Raw genomic sequence first — 23,387 nt, forward strand, 5'->3', positions numbered from 1 at the left:
ATCGATATTGACATATTTAATGATGTCATAATCAATGCCGTACATATTTTGTCAACATCCTTTTCATTGGATAAATACCACTAAAACATACAAGATAAGTAAACATAAATTTATTGTCCGCGAGCACGACTTAGCTAAGCGCACCTCTCTTATTCATTATTTAAGAATTGAAGCAGGCAAAGATTAGGTTATTTGAAGATATTTTCAGTTATAATCCGAGGTAGAACAAACTAAACATAGAAAGGGGGTATTTTTTATTGCTTTATACGATGATCGGTATTTTTTTAAAATTCTATGTTTAGATTTTTGTACCCAGCCCCGTTGCTATGTACGCGCGTCCTGTTGATAAGACCTTTGGTTGAGATAATTTAGCGCACACTGCCGTTTGCGTAATATCGATAAAGTGAAAGGAGGTCCTGACTGCTTCTAGGCGCTACACCTAGCACACCCTGCGGAATTCATAAGGAAACCAGGTTCTTTTTATTATTTGGTTCACTGTAAAAAGGTCTACTTGAAAATTCCTCGCGTGCAAAATGTTGTTTTGATTTTGGGCATCTTCGTTGATAGCATGCTAATTAGTTTTTTAGTGATTACTACATTGTTAAAGTTTTCTTTTCAAACATAAGTAATAACACTTCACATTTCTCATATTATATCAACAATCTGTAACGTGATAGTGGAGAGTACAATTTAGTGATTGATTGATAACTTTGGTATGTATTTGTTTATGTTTGATTTTTTATATCAAAGACCAGCCTACAGCTATGTCGAAATAACAAGACGCATGTCGATATTAGACGATTCTACGGTACATCACTATACAATGTCCAGGCTCATACCTGAATTGCAAGGAAAAAATGCGAGTAGTCTCCTGTGCCAAGCTTAAAACAAGCAGCAAATATATAAAAAAACTAGACCCTGAACAAAGCTTAACCCTTGGATTTCCAGACTACGCAATTTTCAGATTTAAGATTCAATTGACAAATTTCAGTAGGGCACACATTTTTATTTTTGTGTCCATAAACTAACTTGGCATTTAACAACACAAATGAGCCAACATTTCTGTAACAGAGACCATGAATTTTCACTGCTAGTGCTACGGTTAGCGCAGCCTTTTAAATTTACCGTCAACTGCTCCAACTTGGGACGAGTGTACGCAACATGGGACTTGTTGATCTCCACCAAGTTTATCAATCATACTTTCTGTCATAACATGTCACAATAACTTTCACTGATAGCGCGCCCTTTTTAACTTTTGTTTTCATTCAAAATGACCGGACGCCGAATGAAGAATTAGAGAACGCCTAACCGCCTACCGCCCAATGGGATTAACAAATAGCGAGTGTGTAACTTGCTGCGCTAGTGACGTCAAACGCTCCATCGTTTTGCCACTAATTTGGTCTTCTTCGTTCTGGACACTCGCGTGTGTTCCATTACGGATTTTTTTCATATTTAGATTTAAAAGCCTACTCAGTGTGAAAGAGAAATCGTGTATTTTTTAATACGCGGTTCATTAAACTCAAATCAGATGACTTTGGAGGTTCGGTGAAATGGTGGTGGAATGGCCGTCCCATGTTGCGTAAGATAGTCCCAAGTTGGAGCAGTTGACGGTATTTGGGGGGTTCTCCTTCAAAATGACGGACACCAATTGAAGAATTAGAGAGCAAATTACAAGGAAAGTTGAAAATTGTACCAAGATTTAGCTCGCGAAAGCCGCCATCCATATTTACAAACTTTAAAAGCCCCACAACTTGCTATCAATTGCAATGGAAGTTAACAGAAAATTTTTTACTATTTTCTTTTGTTCCATACATAATTTTTTTTACAAAAAATCTAGCTCAAAATCACTGTTGATCAGGATCAAGATGAATAAGAAGCTAACTGTCTCTCTGTTGCAGAAAACACACATTACATATGTCTTGTTGTTTTTGACCACAATGTTTCTATTTTCAGGTGTTTCCATTAGAAAAATGACTTACAAATATCATCAAATACAGTCAATCGACAACCAAGGAAATCGAATATTATACCTAGAATTTTTTGGATTGAGGTTCGATTGCATTCGACAATCAAATTCCAACCATTCAACTGCGTTCATTTTTGTTTGATTGGTTTGATTGTCCAATTCTGTTCTGTTTAGATTGTCTGGTAAAACATTGACATTTTTACAGCAGCCTGTGGTTAAAAGGCCTTGGACGCCGAAAAGTAGGTTTTTGTTTAAAATATTCAACAAAAATTTTGCACCAAAATCAACTGTCGATCGAATTTCTAAACAATACATAAAGTTTAGAACCAGAAGCTTGCTTATTGTTTTAAAGCAAAAGGCAATGCTGTTTCGAATATTTTGGCTGAACAATCAGGTCAGATTGTCACATTTACCATACAATATGAGAAATATTCTGAATTTCTGAGATTAGTCGCCTAAAGGCTCAGAAAATATTGTACGGAAAATCCGGAACGAGTGAAATATTTCCATATTGTACGAGCAAGTGTCTGATAATTGGTTTATCGGTGACCCAAAAAATGCACTTTTTGTGTTGGAAAAAAGCGCAGGGCACTTTTGTAGCAAATTAACGTTAGATTGCTGCTACCGCTACAATGCAACAACATCTTTTCGTCAATTTATATTTTTACATGTAAAATACAAGATATATTGTACTGTTTTTAACCAATCAGACTGCAGATATTTTTTGGATTGCCAATAAATATTTTAGAAAGGCAGGGCAGCATCCGGTGGGTGGTCAAAAAGAGCACTTTTTCCAGAGTTTTTTCACCAAAAAGGCTGTTTTTACCAAAATTTTAGTGAATTCCGGAAGGGCAGCGTTCGATCAAATCTCGCAACCTCTTTACCTTAATTAAGGTAGATCGAAGTTAGAGTTTTTCAGCGCTCTGAAAAAAACGCATAGCAGAAATTTTTTCATCTTCACAGGATCAATTGTCAACAACACCTTTTGGTCTTTGGGTTTGTTTCTGACGTTTTTCCTTCAAAGAATATCAATCACTTTCCTTTTCCCCTTGAGCATGCAAGAAAAAAATGATAAGCTTGCGTTCTCGCGCGGCCGAATAAAGATGAGGCAGCAATCTTGCACTGAGGGTGCTACTTAGTTTCTGCCCTATTTTGCGCCCACGATAGAATGGTCCAAATACAGCGGTATTCCAAATGATAAACTATGTCGTTCTGTAAGTGCTGATTTTCTGAGAGATACAAATAGTATTATTGAATATTATTAACTTATTTATTTAAGTATTTTTGAGCGGAAATTTTAATATATGGTTACATAAAAAACAAATGATAGCAGTTCTGTTTTTACCTCGAACCCCCAGGAAAAGTTTTTTTGCCGACTTAGCTATTTTACAAATCTCAGAAAAGAACTCCCATAGGAATTCCAATAGATAACCCGATTGGTTAATTTCGGAACAGCTTAAGTTTCGGAGGAAATGTGTGTAATTTATCGATGATAGCTCGTTGATTCTTTAAAGAAGAAAGATAACAGGTATAGCTTTTTCTAATCCTGGAATATTGAGGTTCCAGCTACACTGTCGATAACCGGACACTAAAAGGGCATAAAAAATGGCCTGCCATAATCCTTGATGAGAGCAGAGCGTGTTTTGCATAGAATGGATCTGTTAAGAGATAACATTTTTGTTGAATTTACATCAAAAGTGTCAAAAGATAGTCCGCAAAAGAGGAGCAAAGCAGTCAGTAGATCTCCATATAAACTTCTCATGGGAATACCTTTGTCAAAGTGTTGTGTCAAGCAATATCAGCATTGTATTGTCCTAAGGCAAATCCAATAATCTTGATATATTAATCAGTAAAGTATAGACCTTTCTTAAAACATGATGCCCCATTTTGACTTAGTCTTAGCAACCAATAAGTGAAAAATAAACACTAAGAAATTGGTATCCTAAGGTTAGGTAATGTATTTGGAGTCATTACATAATGTTTCTGATGCTAATGTTTGACCTCCTGCCTCACATGGCATGGATTCTTGATCTTGGCAAAGGGTAATTTACTTTCTGGGTCAACTGCAGTGAGCGGGAATTTAATCCATGTACTATTCGACTGCTCTTTGATTGGTGTTCTAACGCTTTCAGTTGTTCTTTGAATCGTGTTTTATTTAACAAAATAAGCTTTGTCATGAAAAAAGACAGTTTATCCAACAACAAGTTTTGAAGGCCAGTGGTTTTAAAATAAAGTCTCTTACTTCTCAGGAATTAAACAATACGAGCTTGGGAAGTTAAAAGACCCAATAAGTTAAGATAATTGAAAAAAAAACCTCAATCGAATACAATTGAGTATATGAATTGCTCAAATAATATATTGTTTATCAATTGTGTTCCACAGGGCTTTTTATTATCAACTGACTTTATTGACATCTTCCCTTTATCTCACTTTTTTTATAGGGAACCTTAACTTGGCTCCAAGCCAAGTGATCAAGTTTTCAGTGAATTCCTGCCTCAATATTCCTTATCAAGTTCCTTAAAGTTACTTATTATTATTATTATTATACAGTATACAAGTTCACAGGCCCGAGGTGGGCCTCTACGAACCGGTTTGATTACAATTCTAATTTGTTAAATATCTAAGTTTGTGTCTTTTCCACGCTTCATTAACCCTATTCATACTAGGCTTTTAGGGGTGGTTCAGAACTAGGGGGGGCTTTTCCTGTACCACCCCTTAACTTTTGATCTAGTGGGTCTTTTTGGATGATATTTGGCACACAAGATCCTTGTCACGTAAGGTAACTTTTGACAAATTTTTTTTTTGATGACGTCACTCATCATGCCCAAAGTGAGCAAAAACCGAAATTTTCCATTGTTCTTATAAATAGCTATTGTATTCTAACAAAGGCTTTAGAAAAAAGTTGCCTGAGTTTAAAATGCTTATTTTATCCTAAATATTCAATAAATTACGGTTTAAACGATATATTTGACATTAAAAATAAATTTGTATTGGAAAAGTGTCAATTTTTGTGACACCTTACTGTCAGAAATGTCATCATGCTCAAGGTGTGAAAATATTTAGGTGTCAAATTTTTTTTCATTTTGAAGCAAAATAAAAGTTAGGAATTTACAGAAAATTTCACGGCAAAAGCTCTATTATTTCAGGAGCTATTACCAATAGTTTGACTTCCGAACAGAAAGAGCCCCCCCCCCTAGTACGAATAGGGTTAAGGTTTTGTTTAAACAAGTGAATGGAGGTCGACTCGACGACAAATCGTGGCAATGCATTCCATGTAGGGATTGTTCTATAGTAGAATGACTTTGTTTGCGCTCCTCGAAGACCATCAGCAGCAAAGTTTGGAACGAATTCGTGATCGTGAAATCTGGCTGGACGAGTTCTTTTAACTAGCTTGTCCCGAGTTGTTTTTGGATCATAAAAATGGATATGCTTATACATTTGGACCATATCGCAGAAAAGTCTTCTAAACTCAAGAGATGGAAGCTTGAGTCTTTGTAAACGCTCCTTATAGTGGAGATTACGATACTGTGGAATCAGTCTTGTTGCTCGTCTTTGGACCCCTTCAATCAGAAGGCAATACTTAGGCAATTACTTTTTTTTTTCTGGTTTACGGAATCGTTTTTTGCAATATAATAAAAGGGTATAAAAACAGTTATCTCTTTTTCCCAATATGCTTCCTCCAATGGCGCTCAACACAATTTTCCAGCTGAAAAACTTTCTTTGATTTTCTGCTGTGTATGTAAGTTTCCTCAAAACACATTTTATTTTCTCCAACATTAAAGTTTGAAAACAACAATTTTATTTTTATTTTTTTTCCATCCTCCGCTCCAAAAGATCATCTCCAAATGTCCGTAAATCAGAAAATAAAAAAGCACTTGCCTTAGTTGCAAAGTTTAAACTGATTTGATGCTTTCTTAAACAATTGACTACAACACAAAAAAAAGACGTTTATTGAACGTGTTTCATCAATATGTATCAACTTTTTGTTTAGGTTTTTGTAAATCTGTGCAAGTTTAAGTTTAACTTTTACTGTTTCTTAATCTCACCCTGACGAGCCTTTTCAGCCTCAAGTTCCTTAAAAACGTGTTCCTTCAATCACGACTAAGCTGCTGCAATCTGATTTTGACATATACATTGATCTATGAGGCATGGGGGAGGGGGTCAACCAGAAACATGATTTTGTGGGGCTTCAAAATCATTATTAATCATATTTCTATTGAGTTTTTCACCAATTTTGAATAAATGTTTTTTTTGTTTAGCTGAATTTCACCCTCGTTTCTGTTCAGTAGTGTCTGATAATATCTAGGTAACCATATTTACGTAATATACTCATTTTGTCATTTTCAGTGACAAATCAAAACAAAATATATTATGTTGCATGAACTTACTACAATGACTTGAACATCAAAATAATATACGTCAACATTGATTCTACGACAATGTCTCTTACTGGGGCATCCAGCAGCGCCCGCTCCTCAAAGTCAACCAATTTGGAGCAAATATGGGATGACTTGAAAGAAGGGATTCAACAAATTTATTTAAAACAAAACATGCCGAAGAAACGTTACATGCAACTTTACACGTATCTTTTCAAATATGTTTTACATTTATTTTAAAGGTCTTCTTTATATTGATTGCAAAAATTTATGTATATTGTTGTTGGACATCATCATTTGAGCGAGTGTTCCATATTGTAGTAGAGCCAAAATTTCCAGTCAAAATTTCCAGTCAAAATTTATTTCCAAATTTGAAGTTAAAAATAGTATATTAGGCGAGACCAATTAAATTTGTTGTTTTACGGGCAGATCGTTAGCAAAATATGAGTCGGTCGGTCGGTTAAATAAAAATAAGATTTTCATTAATCAAGAAAGACTTTAAGTAATATTTTCAAATAATCTTGATCGAAAATTCATCATTCATCTTTGATGGAGTTTGTAATAAAATCTTTCGTGCATAGATTTCATGATTCTAGATTCTTTTTTCAAGTGTAAATTTTTTCAATGACTAACTTATTATTGGAAATTTGTGGCACAGGAAATTCAATACTATTATTTTTTACTATTGTATTTTTTACTGTACTGACGATGACGATAGTCGAAAAGCTTTTACAATAAATTGAACAAATTTTTGTTTTCTTGATTTTTATCGAACATTACTTTGCATGGCATTAATCATTCATCATATTATTTTTTCGTTTGCAGCAAATACTGGGTCGGTTGCGCCTGTAGAAATTAACAAATTAAATTGGTCTCGCCTTACTGGTCAAAATTTAGTTGATAGATAATTAATTGAGTCACCAATCATTGAACATGAATTTGAAATCGTCAATAATAAATGGCAAGAATATTTAAGAATTCCTTAACATCTGTTCTGGTTTTAGTCATGTTTATAACTACTGCACCAGTGTGCAAAATCAAACCCAAAATCAGAGAATTTCAAAACGAAAGTCTGCCAACCAAGGAGGTAAGATATCAGTCATGATTTACATAGTTGGAAATGTCGACTTGTTAAAGCTATAACATATGAGTAGCCTGGAATCACTGGTATCAGAAGACTATTCTTGAAGTCAATTGTGTTTTTGTTTTTCAGGTGCTCAATTTGTGGGTGCTGAACTTTATAAAAGATTGAAAGACTTCTTAAAAACATACTTGACAAATTTACTACGTGTAAGTCTAAATCAATTTATAGTCCCTAGGTTTCATCTAGGTATCAACCGTTAAAATTACTTTGATCATTGTTTGTGATAATGATGCACAACAACATCAATATAAAAAGAAATGTCTTTTCATTTCATCGGACAATTGAAAACAACCAATGCTTCAAAAAGGCTGGGTTGGGCAGATCTTAAATTTGGTTTATATTGATTTATTTGTTTTTCATGTTTAATTCTTGAAATGTTCGCTGGAGATTTAAAAATTGCCAACAAGCTGCCAGCCAAAAAAACCTTACCAAATCAACTGACTTTTCAAGGGATGGCTACTATGGCTAGTGTTGACCTGGTACTTAAAAGAGTATTGAACCCCTCAGCCTCAGAATTTATAAATATTTTCTTTTTCTTTTGACACCATTTTAGCAAGGTATTGACTTGATGGATGAGTCAGTTTTAACATTTTACACACAACAATGGGAAGGGTACAAATTCTCGAGTAAGGTTCTTCATGGTATTTGTGCCTACCTCAACAGACATTGGGTTCGAAGGGAGTGTGATGAAGGACACAAAAACACATATGAAATTTATAATGTAAGTTTTATCAATACAAATGGATCAATGGATCATTACATATAGTAAAAGTTAAACTTGTATTTTTTATGGAATATTTCTTTCTTTTCTTCTTTTAAATCATATTTTATTTTGCATATTTCTTCTTTAGCTGGCATTGGTTACTTGGAAAGACGTGCTGTTTAAAGCTCTCGACATCAAAGTAAGAATTGACTGGTTTGAGAACATGTTAAAAAGTCGTTGAATTATATTTCAATTTAAAATAAAATCAAAATCATTCTACAAAATATTTTAAGTTCCTTGAAAAGAGAAGGTAATTTCGTAAATTAATAAACTGGATTAAGTTTAAATTTTTAGGCTTATTTAGCAATATTGCAATATTATTAACCCTTTAAAGTGCCAATGTCGAGTATATTGGACATGGGCTATATAGGAAGGCGAAGCCCTTCTGTAATGCACAGCTTGAGTTAGAAATCGTCATTTTTGGTCTAACTCGTAGGAATTGGATTGTGCTTCATGGTCAAGCAAAAAGAAATTGAAAAGTCTTTCCAGTGAGAATTTTAGCCAAAAAGTCAAAAAAAATGTAAAAATGAGTGATCCAAGAGCCTCCAAATTTGGCCCTTTTTTACCACTGGCACCTTTCTGGCAAGCGGGCCTGACTGCTTAAATTCCCCTAACCTACCCCCACCCCCCAAAAAAAAAGCAAAAAAGAAAGAGGAGATTCCAAGCTATCCAATGAGCTATGAATGAGCTTCTACCTTATTGGAACTAATTTTTGCGGGAATTAATTTTAACGTTTTTTGCGGTTTTTTGGCAAAAGCGCCAAAATTTGAACCCGCAAAATACAATTTTTTCTAATTTTATCAAAAAATTTGGAAAATCCCTAGGAAAATGAACGAAATTAGTCCAAAAAGGGCAAAACCGGGAAAATTAAAACCCGCAAAATGCAATTTTTCTGATTTTTTTTCGACCGCGAATATTAGTTCCCGTGAAAATTATTTTCAATAAGGTAACTCCTTCTAGATCTTCTAGATTAAAAAACATAGAATAAAAGGACCAAAGCACTTAGAGGGTTAAGTATATTTTTTTAATTAACTGGCGACTGACGCTGAAAACTTTGTTCGTTTTTCGAAGCTGATTCCAAAAAAATACATATTCTATACTTAAAGCTTGAGTTATCACCTAAGAAATTTCACCCTCTCCAGTCGAAAAGTGTGAAAACACAGAAAATTCTGACTTAAAATTTTCTGAATAGGGGACTTTTAGATCAAACTCAAAAAGTGAAAGGATATTCACTTTATAAATATTAAAACGCTTATCACATTTCGTACGATTTCAAGGACGTCAAAAAACGTCCAAAATTTTAAAATAACAGTCTATGTATTTCTGCTCTCAGGTGACCAATGCCGTCCTGGAACTCATAAAACGTGAACGGAATGGTGAAACTGTAAATACAAGTCTCATTTCTGGTGTCATTGACAGTTACGGTATGTGCCTTATTGTGTGTGTTTATATTTTGCTTTATACTAAAGAGCTGTACACATAATACAGCTAGGTATGGCTAATGTATTTTCTTTAAAGACACTAAATAATCCTAAAAAGCTATAATGGTCAAACTCCCTAATTGCATTTGTTGAAATTGAAAAAATACTTATGATATCTCAATTATACCGTGACAGAGAGCTAATATTTTTCTTTGCTAGGGTTCTGGACCAGTTTTTCCTTGAGTCAATAATCTTTACTGATACTGTACTTTTTTGTTCTCACAGTGCACTTGGGAATAAATGAAGAAGAATCGCGTTCAAATGGACCCACATTGAGTGTTTATAGGTTGCACTTCGAAGCTAATTTCCTAACAGACACCGAACAATATTATACAGCAGAAAGCAATGCTTTCTTAGCAGAAAACCCAGTCACAGAATATATGAAAAGGGTAGGGCTTTCTAAATGACAGTTGAATTGTGCTTTCTACATTTTCAAACCTGTCAATATTTTGCCCATAATAAGTTTGCTTTAAATTGCAGTAAGGTCCCTTCAATAGGAAATCGAACTAACCACGTATACAGTTGTATCCCATGAAAGGAATTCTAAGAGTTGATCTCCCTACTAAAGAAGGACCTTTAATAATCATTTCGATCTTTTCTTAGGCGGAGGCCAGACTGAAGGAAGAGCAGAGGAGAGTGCAAGTATATTTACACGAAAGCACGCAAATCGAATTGGCCAAGAAGTGTGAACAAGTACTGATAGAGAAACACTTGGATACTTTTTATACCGAATTTAAAAACCTTCTAACAGACGATAAGAATGAAGGTAATAATACTGATAATAGGCATTCGTTCCAGCAAATCATAATAAAGTTATTTGGTAAATAGTTTGTACATCCAATGTTAGAGAGACTTACTTTGGAGGTTTTTCTGTATTTATAAGGATCAAGGAAAGAAGGTCTAAGGGATTCTTCTATGATAAAAAGGCTTTGTTTACATTTGCTATTTTTGTAAAAGTACAGTATCACATCAAGATCAAAATAATATAATATTAAGAATTTACTCTCAAAGAACTGAACCCCTGCTTATAGCAATACACTTACCATTTCCATGAGGTATTATTAAAGACTATTGTTGTGTTTTGTAGACCTTGGCAGAATGTATAGCCTAACAGCACGCGTACCAGACGCCCTTGGAACGTTGAAACAACTACTGGAAGAACATATTTATTCACAAGGATTGGATACCATCGAAAAATGTGGAGAATCCGCCCTCAATGTATGTAATACCTTATCTTTGATATACACATTTATTCATTGGCTCTTTATTTGACGATTGCATATAACAGGGGTCCTGAAAAGGTATAAGTGGAATCGTGGGAATCTGCACATATCTGATAGATCATAAATTGAATATGATCACAGCAAATTCCAGGACATTTATGATTGCGTTTAAGATCCCTCCTGATACAATTGCTCTCAAATAAACGTAACACCCTTATTAGCGAACTAAAACTTAAAAGAGAAAGTGTACCGGGTGACCCACGAAAAAGTTCAGACGTTTCCCGACGTCTTGAGGCCGAACAAATGTCCCAAAGTGCTTGGAGTTTTGATATTTAGAAAGTAGATATCCTAACTTAAAATTTGAGCTATCACTTTTTAAATTTGACCAACTTGTTCTCTACTTATAAGCTTTTAAAGTCAAAATTCACTTTTCGAAAAGTGTAAAAAACACGTAAAAAAGAGGTATTAAATTCATGCAATCAATTAGAAAATCACTTACAAATTGACTTATTTAACGAGTTTTATGACATTAATAATTAATAAAAACACCTTTGAAAGTAGTTTTTGTTTAAAACAAGACTAGTTTTTATAAAAATTGGCGCTTTCATAGATTTTTTTCAAAAACTGTATATCAAAAACGTCTAAAAATACCAAATTTGATACCCCTTTTTTACGTGTTTTTTACACTTTCCGCAAAGTGAATTTTGACTTTAAAAGCTCATAAGCATAGAACAAGTTGGTCAAATTTAAAAAGTGATAGCTCAAATTTTAAGTTAGGATATCTACTTTCTAAATATCAAAACTCCAAGCCCTTTGGGACATTTTTTCGGCCTCAAGACGTCGGGAAACGTCTGAACTTTTTCGTGGGTCACCCGGTATATACCTAAACCATACCCCTTGTGATGGCTCCGGCTAATCAGGCTTCAGTTGCCCTTGAGGTTTATTTATAAAATATTCCATCATCATCATCGGAGAATTGGAAGAAGATAAGACGATCCTATAATACCTTTCAAAATAATTTATTTTGTGTTTGCAGGATCCGCGACTTTATGTGACAACCATGCTCGGTGTTCACGGAAAATATCACGGACTGGTTTCTTCATCCTTCAATAACGACAGTGGCTTTGTTGCCGCACTCGATAAGGTGATAAATTAATGACAAAAATGAGTTATTTTTTCTTTTTTTCATCGTTTTTTTCACCTCTATTTTTAGGTTGGGTTGCTTTTTTCAATTTGCTATTTTCACACCTTTTGCTAAAAAAAGACCATACCCATGCATTATTTAACGCTCTATTTTCATTTTAAATTTTCATCCAGGCTTGCGGGCGTTTTGTTAACGCGAATGCGGTGACGAAGCAAGCCAGCAGCTCGTCGAAATCACCCGAATTACTTGCACGCTACTGTGATTCCCTTCTCAAAAAGAGGTAATGATTTGTTGAAGTATATAGTTATTTTTAATTCCGCCCAGCTTACGTACAATTTCAACGAGCAGCAGCAAAATAGCGTAACATTAACAGACCAATGAGTTCATAGCTAATGGCTAGAGTCGAATATTCTAGGATTTGAAACGACTTGAAAACTACCCCAAAAATATTGAAATAATGACTGAATAATTACCACCATTTTAGTCTAAATTGTACCACAGGGAAAAAAACGCTAGTTTTAATCCGTAATCAAAGATGCGACTCATTCTTAAGGCATCATTTTTGCTTGCTTGAGAAACGTTGTGGATTGGCATCTAGATGTCGGATGTACCTCATTGGTTAAAACAACAATGAAGCTGAAGGCACATTAAAAATGGCTCAATTTTTAAAACATCAGATAGAAACGGAAACAATATTTTATCTTTTTCACTGTTCTTGTAATTTTAACTTTGTGAGTGTTTTCCAGATCGTCTTTGTTTATCTCGATTCTCTTTTCACAGTGTGAAGAATCCAGAAGAAGCTGAACTTGAAGATATCCTGAATTCCGTCGTAAGTTTGAACTTTCAGTATACTCTCTTAATGACGCACATGTAGCTATGAAATGATGTATTGTTTGCACCATCGTCTTCTGCAACTAGGGAATGTCTAAAGTTTACGGTTTTCGGACCAATTGTTTGAACTAGTAGTATGCATTACCAATAGATCCCTGAAGGGTGATAACAGCTCTTTGCTAAGCCACCATACTTAGTAAAGTAGAGTCTTGTCATGGGCCCCATCAACGGGGGGCTAGGGGTCCAAGCCCCCACCTCCCCCCCCCCACTTTTTGGTAGACCATGTCATACGACCAAATCAAACCACAAAAACTATTCTCCCCAATTAGATATCGTTTTAAGGTGTTTTGAGGGTGTAAAAAGTGAAAAATTTTCTTCCAAAACGTTGGCCCCCTCACTCAAAATGGCTTGCCGGGACCCATGCTTGTAAGTGGAACGCCATGTATTGGTTCTCTTTCAGGAGATTTCAGACAATACCGTACTTTACCTATAACAATCCAAAAGTTCCCTTAACAAACAAAAAGGCAAAAATCGCAAAAGAAATGTTGCAATATCGCAGCACTATCCGAGTGTTCGCGATTTTGGCCTTTTTGTTGTTAAGGGAACTTTTGGGTTGTTATCGGTAAGCACCGTAGAGACTAAATAGTCGAAGATTCTCGCCAGAAAAATGGATCGAATTATGGAAAGTAGATTATATGACATTTTGTTCTTTAGATGGTCATTTTCAAGTATGTCGAGGACAAAGATGTTTTCCAGAAGTTTTATTCTAAGATGTTAGCCAAGCGGCTTGTTCAACAAAATTCTGCGTCCGATGATGCTGAGGCGACCGTCATCACCAAACTAAGGGTCAGTCTTCTTTTTCTCTTATACAGTTGACGATATTTAATTCGCTCCATTATTCGATAATATTAGAAGTCATCGTCAACAAGAAACTCTCATAAACGACGCTCTTTAATTCGATACGCTTTCTTATTCGATAAAAATACAATTGCTCATGAAAGTCGAATTAGTTAGAGGTGTTTCACATGGAAGCATGGAAGGAGGCAAAATACTCTTTAATGTTTTGAAATTTGATCACTGTCTTATAAGATAATGAGATTTCGGTCTTAAATAGCTTACTTAACCTATGTCCTGTTTTAAAGGTGGGAATTGTTCAGAATCGTCACTCTATTTAAGGGTCGGGTCGCTTTTTATGCTAAAATCTTATTATTTACGTACCATTGCTCAGAGTTCCTGTCTGCACAGCTGATATTCCAACCGCAATACCCATTACCCTTATCGCTATGATCATCGTTTTTGTTTTTCAGAGTATGTGTGGATACGAGTATACGAACAAACTACAACGCATGTTTCTTGACGTTAACGTCAGTAAAGACCTGAACGAGAAATTCAAATCACACATCCAAAGAAGCGAAACCGATAGTCTAAACCGTAAGCTCTTGTGTAATTTTTGGACCTACCACAGAGGTCCTTTAAATTAACATGTGTTCGTCCGTTCGTTCGTCTGTCCGTTCGTTCGTTCGTCCGTCCGTTCGTCTGTTACCAACTTTTCTCAGGGTTGAATCATAGGAATCTTTCGATTTTTGGTATAAAGGTGCAAAATGGTAGTGGCCAAAATGTGACGGAGCCCGATTATCGAAAAAAAATTTTTGGGGGCAAATTTCGGCCCAAAAAACGGCTAAAAAACGGGTTTTTTGGACTTTGTGAAAAATTGGATCATTAATTCTTTCTGATTTTTTGCATGAAAGTAGGGTACCATCATAGGTAAAAGATGGCTCAAGCATATTTTTGCAAAAAAAATTTGTTGGCTCAAAAAACGCATGTTTATCTATAAGAATCACTATTAATAAGCATACATCAATGTTCTTAGTCAAATTACTCAATTTTTTAATGAGATAGATGTTTTTTTTTGCTCACCAGGGCTTACTTTTGAAAAATATGTGTGTTTAAACATGAAATTTTGGTTGCTTGGCGTGTTTATATAGAAAAACTGGCCGGTTTCGATATTTTTTTTATAAGCACATTATCAATTACTTAGGTTTTAGCTTTTTTCGAGATTGGCTCTTTCATTCTTTATGATTTTTTGCACAAAGATGCATAATTATAAACCTTCGAATGTGACGGAGCCCGATTTTTGAAAAAAAATGTTTTTGGGCAAATTTGGGCCAAAAAACGGCTAAAAAAAGGATTTTTTGGACTTTGTGAATTATTGGATCATTGTTTTTTGCTGATTTTTTGCATGAAAGTAGGTAAAAGATGGCTCAAGCAGATTTTTGTAAAAAAAAATGTTTTATCTCAAAAAACGCATGTTTATCTATAAGAATCACTATTAATAAGGATACATCAATGTTCTTAGCCAAATTACTCAATTTTTTGATGATAGATGTTTTTTGCTCACGCAGTCTTGAATATGAAAGAATATTTCAAGGGCATGAAATTTTGGTTTCTAAACGTTTTTTTATAAAAAACAAAAGACTAATTTTAATAGATCGTCACTATTTGTGTTCTGAATGATTGTTTACAGTCATGCTGACGTAGATATCAATTATATATGTGTTAAATGCATAATCAGGTAGGTCCATAAAAGTATCACTTGTTCTGATTTTCTGCACAATGATGCAAAATGGTAATGCCCCAAAAAAAATATTCCGTTCGAAAATTCCGGAAATATGCCGCAAAAACCGTTTTTTTTTTTGGCATTTTCTCGAGATTTCATCATTAGTTTTTCTGATTTTCTGCACAAAGATGCAATGTTCAAAACATGGAAAAAAATTTTCCGGCCGAAAATGCCCAAAACATGGAGAAAAAAATTTTAAATATGCCGGAATAGCCGTTTTTGCAGACTTTCATTGGATTTGTTCCTTATATTTCGTTGTTTTTTCACGCAAAAACATTAGTAATCAATCGTAAAAGGGGTTACGCACGGAGAACGAGTCTCGTGTTCGCAAAGCGAAAGGGATTCTATAGAGCCAACTATTTCCCGAGTTAGAAGATCAATAATAACTCGGAAAGCTAAGGAAGCAAAAATTCCAAAGTTAAAAAATGAAAAATAACTTCCGGGTTTCTATAATTTCGAATGTTTTTGTTCGAAAATCTTGTTAGATTCGAATTTTAGATTGGAACAAAAACATTCGACCGAAGTTCCCGCCAAAATTATGCACATCAAAATAAAGAAAAATTTTATCGATCCAGAAGCTTCAAAATAAATGCAGCAGCTTTTTCAGAGATGTGAAATTATTATACATTACAGTAAACACAGATTAAGAAGATGCATTGAATTTTTTCGATTGAGAAGAAATTCTTCATTAATGAGTTTCTCTATCAGATTGATAACACTTTCGATGTTTTTGTTTCGATGCATAGATGAGAAAATGCATACTGGTTTAAGCTATGAATGGTCTGAAACAACATTTTTGCAACAAAAACTAATTGGGTTGAATTTTCGAAGTAAAAAGTGTTGATTGTTGAAGAATTGATGCTGAAAAGTCAAAGACACAGTTTTGTGGAGGATTGGCAGAGACACAAGAGACTTTTTACACAAATCCCTCGTTTTACCTGGTTTATGGTTTAATCAAAGAAAAAGACATTGAATTTCCCTCGTTTTGTTAAGGAAAATATTCTTGACAAGTATTAAAGAATTTCAAGTTTTTATCCATACATTGACAAAAAGAACTGTTTGGTTTTCGCAAAATGAACGAAAGTGCCGAAAGCACGGGTCGTGTCACGTGTGTGTCGAGTAGTTTTGTAATAATTTCTATATATTTCATCAGTTTTAATTTCACTGACTTTTTGGAAAGAATGGAGTAAGAACTCATCAAAAAATAGTTTTTTAACGCTTTTCCATTATTTATTTCGAGAGTTCAGTTCTTTTCGGCTGTTTAGTTTTGATTTTCTCACGCTCCTTACCCAAATGTTAACCAATTTTTATTTAAAGTCGTCCTAAGGCCTCATAACACCCCTCTCTCATTGCATTCTCGATAAATTTTCCGATCTAAAGAGGGGTTAGCCATTTCCAAACTCCTTTCCAATCCCATCTCATTCCCCATAAAATTCCCGATATGATGACGTCATGAACTGAAAATGGCTAAAAATTCAGCCAAATTTGAAAGTCCTACTCAAGCCTTATAAACCCTCCAATCTCATTCCCCATAAAATTACCGATAGAATGAGGGGTCAACGACCTCCCAACTCCTTTCCAATCTCACGTTATCGCATTTTTTTTGTTTTGATGACGTCATCAACTTAAAGTGGCTGAAAATTCAGCCGAATTTGAAAGTCCTACTCAAGCCTTATAAACCCTCCAATCTCATTCCCCGTAAAATTCCCGATAGAATGAGGGGTCAACGACCTCCCAACTCCTCTTCAAACTCGAGATTTCGCATTTTGAAGTTTTTCCCAAACCCGTGACGTCATTGGGTCCCTTTACCCCTAATGTTATCAACGGTCAATTCGCAAATTTTGGAATTTTTGCGGTCAACAGGTACGTTATGCCCCAAGGGTCCCAAAAAAACAAAAAACGTCAATTTTTTCCAAGGGAAAGTGGGTTTTTAAATTTGCGAAAGATTGACACTGCAACGACTTCTCTTAAAAACGCTAATTTTCACGAAATTTTCAAAGTTGAACCATTCCAGAGGCTAAACATGTTTGAATAGCGGCTAGACGAAAAAAATCGTGAAAAAAAACTGAATTTCCATTTTTAGGGCCCGCATATCACTGAAATTTTGTAAATTTTGCTTACGCGCATGCGTTTGCCAAAAGAGTCGCACTCCGCTCGCTTACGCTCGCTCCGTGCGTAATAACAATACATGCATGTTTCAATTGTCACAAAAACTGACTTTAGAAGCCGGAACTTTCTAAAGATCGCCGGAACAGCCCATTATCGCCGGAAAAGCAGGTTTTCTTGAATTTTTTGATTTGTGTTTATTTTTTCATGAAATTTGGTATATTGATGCAAAATGGTAATACCTAAATTGTGACAGAACCCGATTTTCAATAAACATACTTGTCCGGCTAGAAAAACCGGCTTTTTGGCATTTTCTCGAGATTTCGATGTAAATTTTTTTCTGTTCTTTTTTTTCAGAAAAGATGCGTATTAGCAATGTCCAAAACATGGCCGAGTTCGATTTTGCGAAAGATTTTTTTCTGGTCGAAAATGCCGGAAATATGTTTCCTATTTTACTTTCTTTTCTATTTCCATTCTTTATTTAAAGACACGAAAATCAAATCTGATGAACTAAGAAATTATTATAAAACTACTTGAGTCCACCCAAATATTTTCAGCTTTCGGTATAAAATTCGTCCGTGTGATAACCAAACAGTTTTTTATCAATGCATACAAAAAAAACTTGAGATTCTTGAATGTTTGTCAAATAAGATTTCTCATAACATACCAAGGAAAATGTAATGTCTTGTATTAAATAGACTGGAGTCGTTTATAATGCGTGTAATACTACTAATAATAATACGGGATTTAGTTTGTATAAACGACTGGAAGAATCCGGTGTTCCAGCCTTATAGATACAGGGGCTAGCTACGCAGAAACTTGCGTAGCGAGAAAACAATTTATCAAGCACAACAACAAACTCTTAAAACGAAATCAACTCAAATGAAAAACTTTCAATACACAAATCCACACATATTTTTTTTCTCAAGAATTATTTTGAGCAGGAAAAAATTATAATTGCAATATTGACACTTTTCTTTTGTTTGGAGTCAGTGCACAAAGGTTTCTAGACGACTAAAATTGTTCCATTCGTTACTTTTTGCTTTATATCTACTATGTATAAATCATAGTCGTCTAGCTTGCTAGACTATGTATTAAACCAAATGACGAGCGATTTTTATAAAAGTTCTCTCCTAATTCTCGTTCTCGACGAAGGTACGTCCTTGACTTTATAAGCATCTCAATAATCATTCTTCTTCCTTCTAAAATTCGAAACATTTAGAGCTTGACGAAAATCAAAAAAGTATCCAAATTGCTGTTGAAAAAATGTTCTTTAACCATCATTATCACAAGCATACATTTCCATCATGGGACTCCTTCCCTCTGCTTTCTTTTGCACCGAAACAAAAACATAGAAAAAGACTGAATGTTATCAATCTGATTAATCCAATTCTCAACTTCAGTTGAGTTAGAATCTGAGAATGTGTGTGTGTGTGTCTGTCTGTCTGTGTGTGTGTATGTCCCAAAACTTTGGGGCAGCCTGGAGACTTCAAAAATTGTTCGATTTGGCTGAAATTTGGTACACTTGTTCCTTGGGTGAATATCTGGGGGTGCTTTTTTCATTTTCCAAAATTTTTGATATTTGGGGCCTGGGGACGAGTTTTCGCCAAAACGAGGCTAAAACTTTGGGGCAGCCTGGAGACTTCAAAAATTGTTCGATCTGGCTGAAATTTTGCACACTTGTTCCTTGGGTGAATATCTGGGGGTGTTTTTTTCATTTTTCAAAATTTTTGATTTTTGGGGCCTGGGGACGAGTTTTCGCCAAAACGAGGCTAAAACTTTGGGGCAGCCTGGAGACTTCAAAAATTGTTCGATTTGGCTGAAATTTTGCACACTTGTTCCTTGGGTGAATATCTGGGGGTGTTTTTTTTCATTTTTCAAAAATTTGATTTTTGGGGCCTGGGGACGAGTTTTTCGCCAAAACGAGGCTAAAATTTTGGGGCAGCCTGGAGACTTTAAAAATTGTTCGATTTGGCTAAAATTTTGAACACTTGTTCCTTGGGTGAATATCTGGGGGTGCTTTTTGCATTTTTCAAAAATTTAGATTTTTGGGGCCTGGGGACGAGTTTTTTGCCAAAACGAGGCTAAAGCTTTGAAGCAGCCTACAGGCCTCTAAAATGGTCGGATTTGGTTGAAATTTGGCACACTTGTTCATTGGGTAAATATCTGGGGGTCTACAATTGGGCCTATGAATAATTTGAAGCCACTGAAGTTGAGCCCAGTGCGTTGCGCACGTTCGATGATTAAGGGTTTCTCTATCGAAACAATACTGTACATCGTCTGCATTTTGAATTATCAATCTAGAAACTTTCAAATACATCTCTGAAAAATCTGCTACTCTTCAAAACAAAACTTCTGGATCGAAAAATGCTTCTCTGTTTTGTTTTTGTGTGAATATTTTAAGCTAGACTTGTAAACAAGTCTGTAATTACTCTGGCTATAAGAACTATAAAATTCAAAAAAGACACGCAACATCACTTTTTCGATGCTTTTTCTTTTGAGCTTGAATTTTTAGATAGAGTCTGTTTTCAACGGCTAGTTTACTAGTCTAATTTTAAGCGGAAACATATCGAATGTTTTTGTTCGAATCTAACGTTCGAATTAGAATTCGAAACTACACAGAAAAAAGCAAAGGTGGAAGTAAATTTGAAAACAAAAACAAAAAGAAATTTATATCAGGAAAATTTTTTTGAGTCGACAATAAATTAGTTATCACATGACTTCTCGTGCAATACTCATATTTTACTCGTTCCGAGATTTTACCGTTATTTTTAAAATTACGGAAAAATCTCGGAACTCCAAAATATTTCTCGTATTGCACTCGAAGTCATGCGATAACTAGTACATTAGGTAGGTCCAATATGCATTGTGCTTGTTGTTTTTGTTGTAGCCTTTTTTATCTGCCTGGGAAAAATGCCACATGTTTATTAGAGTAGCAAATTAAGTCGACATAATGGTGTTTTAGTTAAGGTGTTAAGTGTAGGTTTGAATTGTTCCACCCGTACCATAATTTTCATATTAACAAATTTGATGAATAGCGTTTCTACAACTTTGAAAATAAATCTGTTATTCGTACTAAAAATAATTTTTTTTCCCAGCAACCAAAATAAACAACACTCTAACCTTTTAAAATTTCAGTCCGTATTTTCAAGTATTATTCTTCCAAAATTCATAGAAAGTTATATTAGGCTTTTCTATAGAAAACGCAAAACCTGTTTAGAGGGCGGGATGGGGCGGGGAAATCCACTTTGATGGAATTCCATCACGAACTCGGAAAGGAAAAGGACCTTCTCAACATATGGCGCAAAATTTTTCCCTGCAAAAGCCCATGCAAGAGCTATTTTTTTACGGCGAATTCGATAAAATTTGGAAGTGGTACTCTTCGAGGTAACATATAGACAAATAACTACATTTGTTTTTCTATAGTCGACTTCAGTGTGCAAGTGTTGGCCTCCAATGCGTGGCCGTTTCAACAATCAGCGACGTTCGCTCTCCCTACTGAGGTACGTATCTCGATATATAAAGAAGTTATTTAAGACCATTAATTTTTTATATTTTTTTTTATAACAACATCCAAAAAATTTGAATCCTTCGGATGTTTTTAACTTTTTGAGTTTTAAGCCTAAAAATGCTCTTAAAATGTTCCTATATTCTACATTTTCCGATCATTTTTATTAATAATGTTGGTGTCTGCAAAGCCTACCAAGACATGCTCTCATAGTTTGTTCTTATAAAAAAATGTGTACTCTTTATTCTTACGACATCTTCTACATTCTTTTCATTCTAGCTTGAGAAATGTTTGCAGCGGTTCACCACGTTTTACAGCGCTCAACACAGCGGAAGAAAACTTCATTGGTTGTACACGTTATCGAAAGGAGAACTCGTCACAAACTGTTTCAAAAATAAATACACTTTACAGGTGAATGGAATTTCTTACTGTTTCAACTGCTTATCAAACCGGAAGACGCATGTATGTTCCCCATCGGGTTCAATTACCAGGTTCCAAACTCTTGCATGTAAGCGGCATCAAAGATTGCCTTAAAAAGAGTATGACATCAGCCCATAATTTCAATTTTCTTATAATTGTTTCGATGTTTTTATCCAAAGTGAAAGTAAGTGTTGACAAAATTTAAGTTAATCTTTCTTCTTTCAAATGCAGATTCTAATTTTTTCAGTCATCAAATTCTTTCGATTCGTAATTTTTAATTATGGATGATTAAATTGATAAAGTATTAAAAGGTTATTCGAAAAGGATAGATCTGGTGGTGATGGAGTGGTGAACAGACTCCGCGTCGGAGGGTAGTGGGTTCAAGTCTCACGCAATAGCACACCGCGGTGAATCTTAAAATAGTAACAAATCTGCAGAAATTTATTCCTTCATACGACTTGCAATCCCATCCTCCTTTGCGTTAAATGCTCTTGCACGTTAATTACTTACAATACAGTTGACGCTCTCCAATTCGATCTTCAAGGGGAATTGGATTTTCATCGAATAGAAGAGCTTATCGAATAAGGGAGCGTCGTTTATAAGAGTTTCTTGTTGACGGGGACTTTAAATTTCATCGAATAAGGGAGCCTATCGAATAGTAGAACGTCGAATTAGAGAGCGTCAACTGTATTATAAGAAATCTTTCACGGTTTTCCAATCATTTCGAAATGACCTGTGGGATTGGAACTCGTATAAATTTCTAGTTAAAATGATTACCGTACTTACCTAAAGTCTGTCTCAAAATAATTTGCAGCTGGAGATTTTTTTCTTTTTTGTTTTTCATTTTCATTTTCCTTTTTTTTCTCAAAATTTTTACTTGATAATATTCCACTCACGAATATCTTTTTAACGAGCACAAAATCGCCACTTGATTCGAATTTTATCAAAAGTTACAGCTATTTTTTTCTCCAGCTGCAAATTATTTTGAGACAGACTTTATTTAACAATCCAAAAGCCCCAAAACCGTAAGTACGTAGGTATATACGGTATGACGTGTGCGACGCGAAGCACTATACTATTCGACATCACGCACAACAACTAATTTAATCGTTGACAAAAATAATAAATTTCATCCCTAAACAAAGAAGATTACCTCGATTACCAGTTTCATCAACATTTTTTTCATTTTTTTCAGGCTTCGACGTATCAAATGTCCGTCTTGCTGATGTATAACGACCAAGACAGCTACACCGTGGAGCAAATACACGAACACACTCAAATTAAAATGGTAAATTTAAAGATTTTGTTTTTACATGAATTGAAACTGTTTGCTTACTCATTAATCTGGATTACAAGCTCTTATGCTGCATTGACATGTAATATCGAGCAAGATTGTTTAGAAAATAATTTAAATTTTTTGTTTGATACACGGTTTTCGAATTTTAAAGGTTTTGTTTTTGAATAAGAGTGATATCGTTTGCTTACTCATCAATTTTGATTTACAAGCATTTTCATATTGGATTGACACGGATGTGGAGCAAGATTGGTCAAAAAGAAGGAAGGAGAAATATTTTTGCTTCTATTAGCATAATAGAACAATAGGCAGACACTGTCCTGATATGAAATATGTGTCTGATATGAAACGGGAACACTTGTGTAAAAACAAGACCTTTAAACCTTGCACGCGAGAAAATATCGAGTAAAAAAATACTCTTGTGACCAATTGCGTGAATACTAAAATTACACAATGGTAGAAAAGGAAACGATTCCTTCTTTAACCGGTCGGCATTAATAATTGAAAAGTCTTT

At 34.8% G+C, this 23,387-nt stretch overlaps 1 protein-coding gene across 1 annotated transcript; it reads left to right on the forward strand.

The window, feature by feature from the left end:
* Window positions 1–6,313: 6,313 nt before the first annotated feature.
* LOC136797415 (cullin-1-like) lies at window positions 6,314–22,867 on the forward strand (the record flags this gene model as incomplete). Its single annotated transcript, XM_067053997.1, is given in 17 exon segments — window positions 6,314–6,548; window positions 7,347–7,429; window positions 7,556–7,632; window positions 8,040–8,207; window positions 8,338–8,388; window positions 9,583–9,673; window positions 9,956–10,119; window positions 10,334–10,496; window positions 10,818–10,948; window positions 11,990–12,097; window positions 12,271–12,377; window positions 12,878–12,926; window positions 13,643–13,774; window positions 14,236–14,359; window positions 21,078–21,154; window positions 21,439–21,570; window positions 22,775–22,867. Coding segments are annotated over 17 exon segments (1,893 nt in total), but the record flags the coding sequence as incomplete, so codon positions are not given.
* Window positions 22,868–23,387: the final 520 nt, after the last annotated feature.

Source organism: Clytia hemisphaerica, unplaced genomic scaffold (assembly GCF_902728285.1).
Source record: "Clytia hemisphaerica strain Z4C2 unplaced genomic scaffold, Clytia hemisphaerica genome assembly, whole genome shotgun sequence".
Taxonomy (NCBI): domain Eukaryota; kingdom Metazoa; phylum Cnidaria; class Hydrozoa; order Leptothecata; family Clytiidae; genus Clytia; species Clytia hemisphaerica.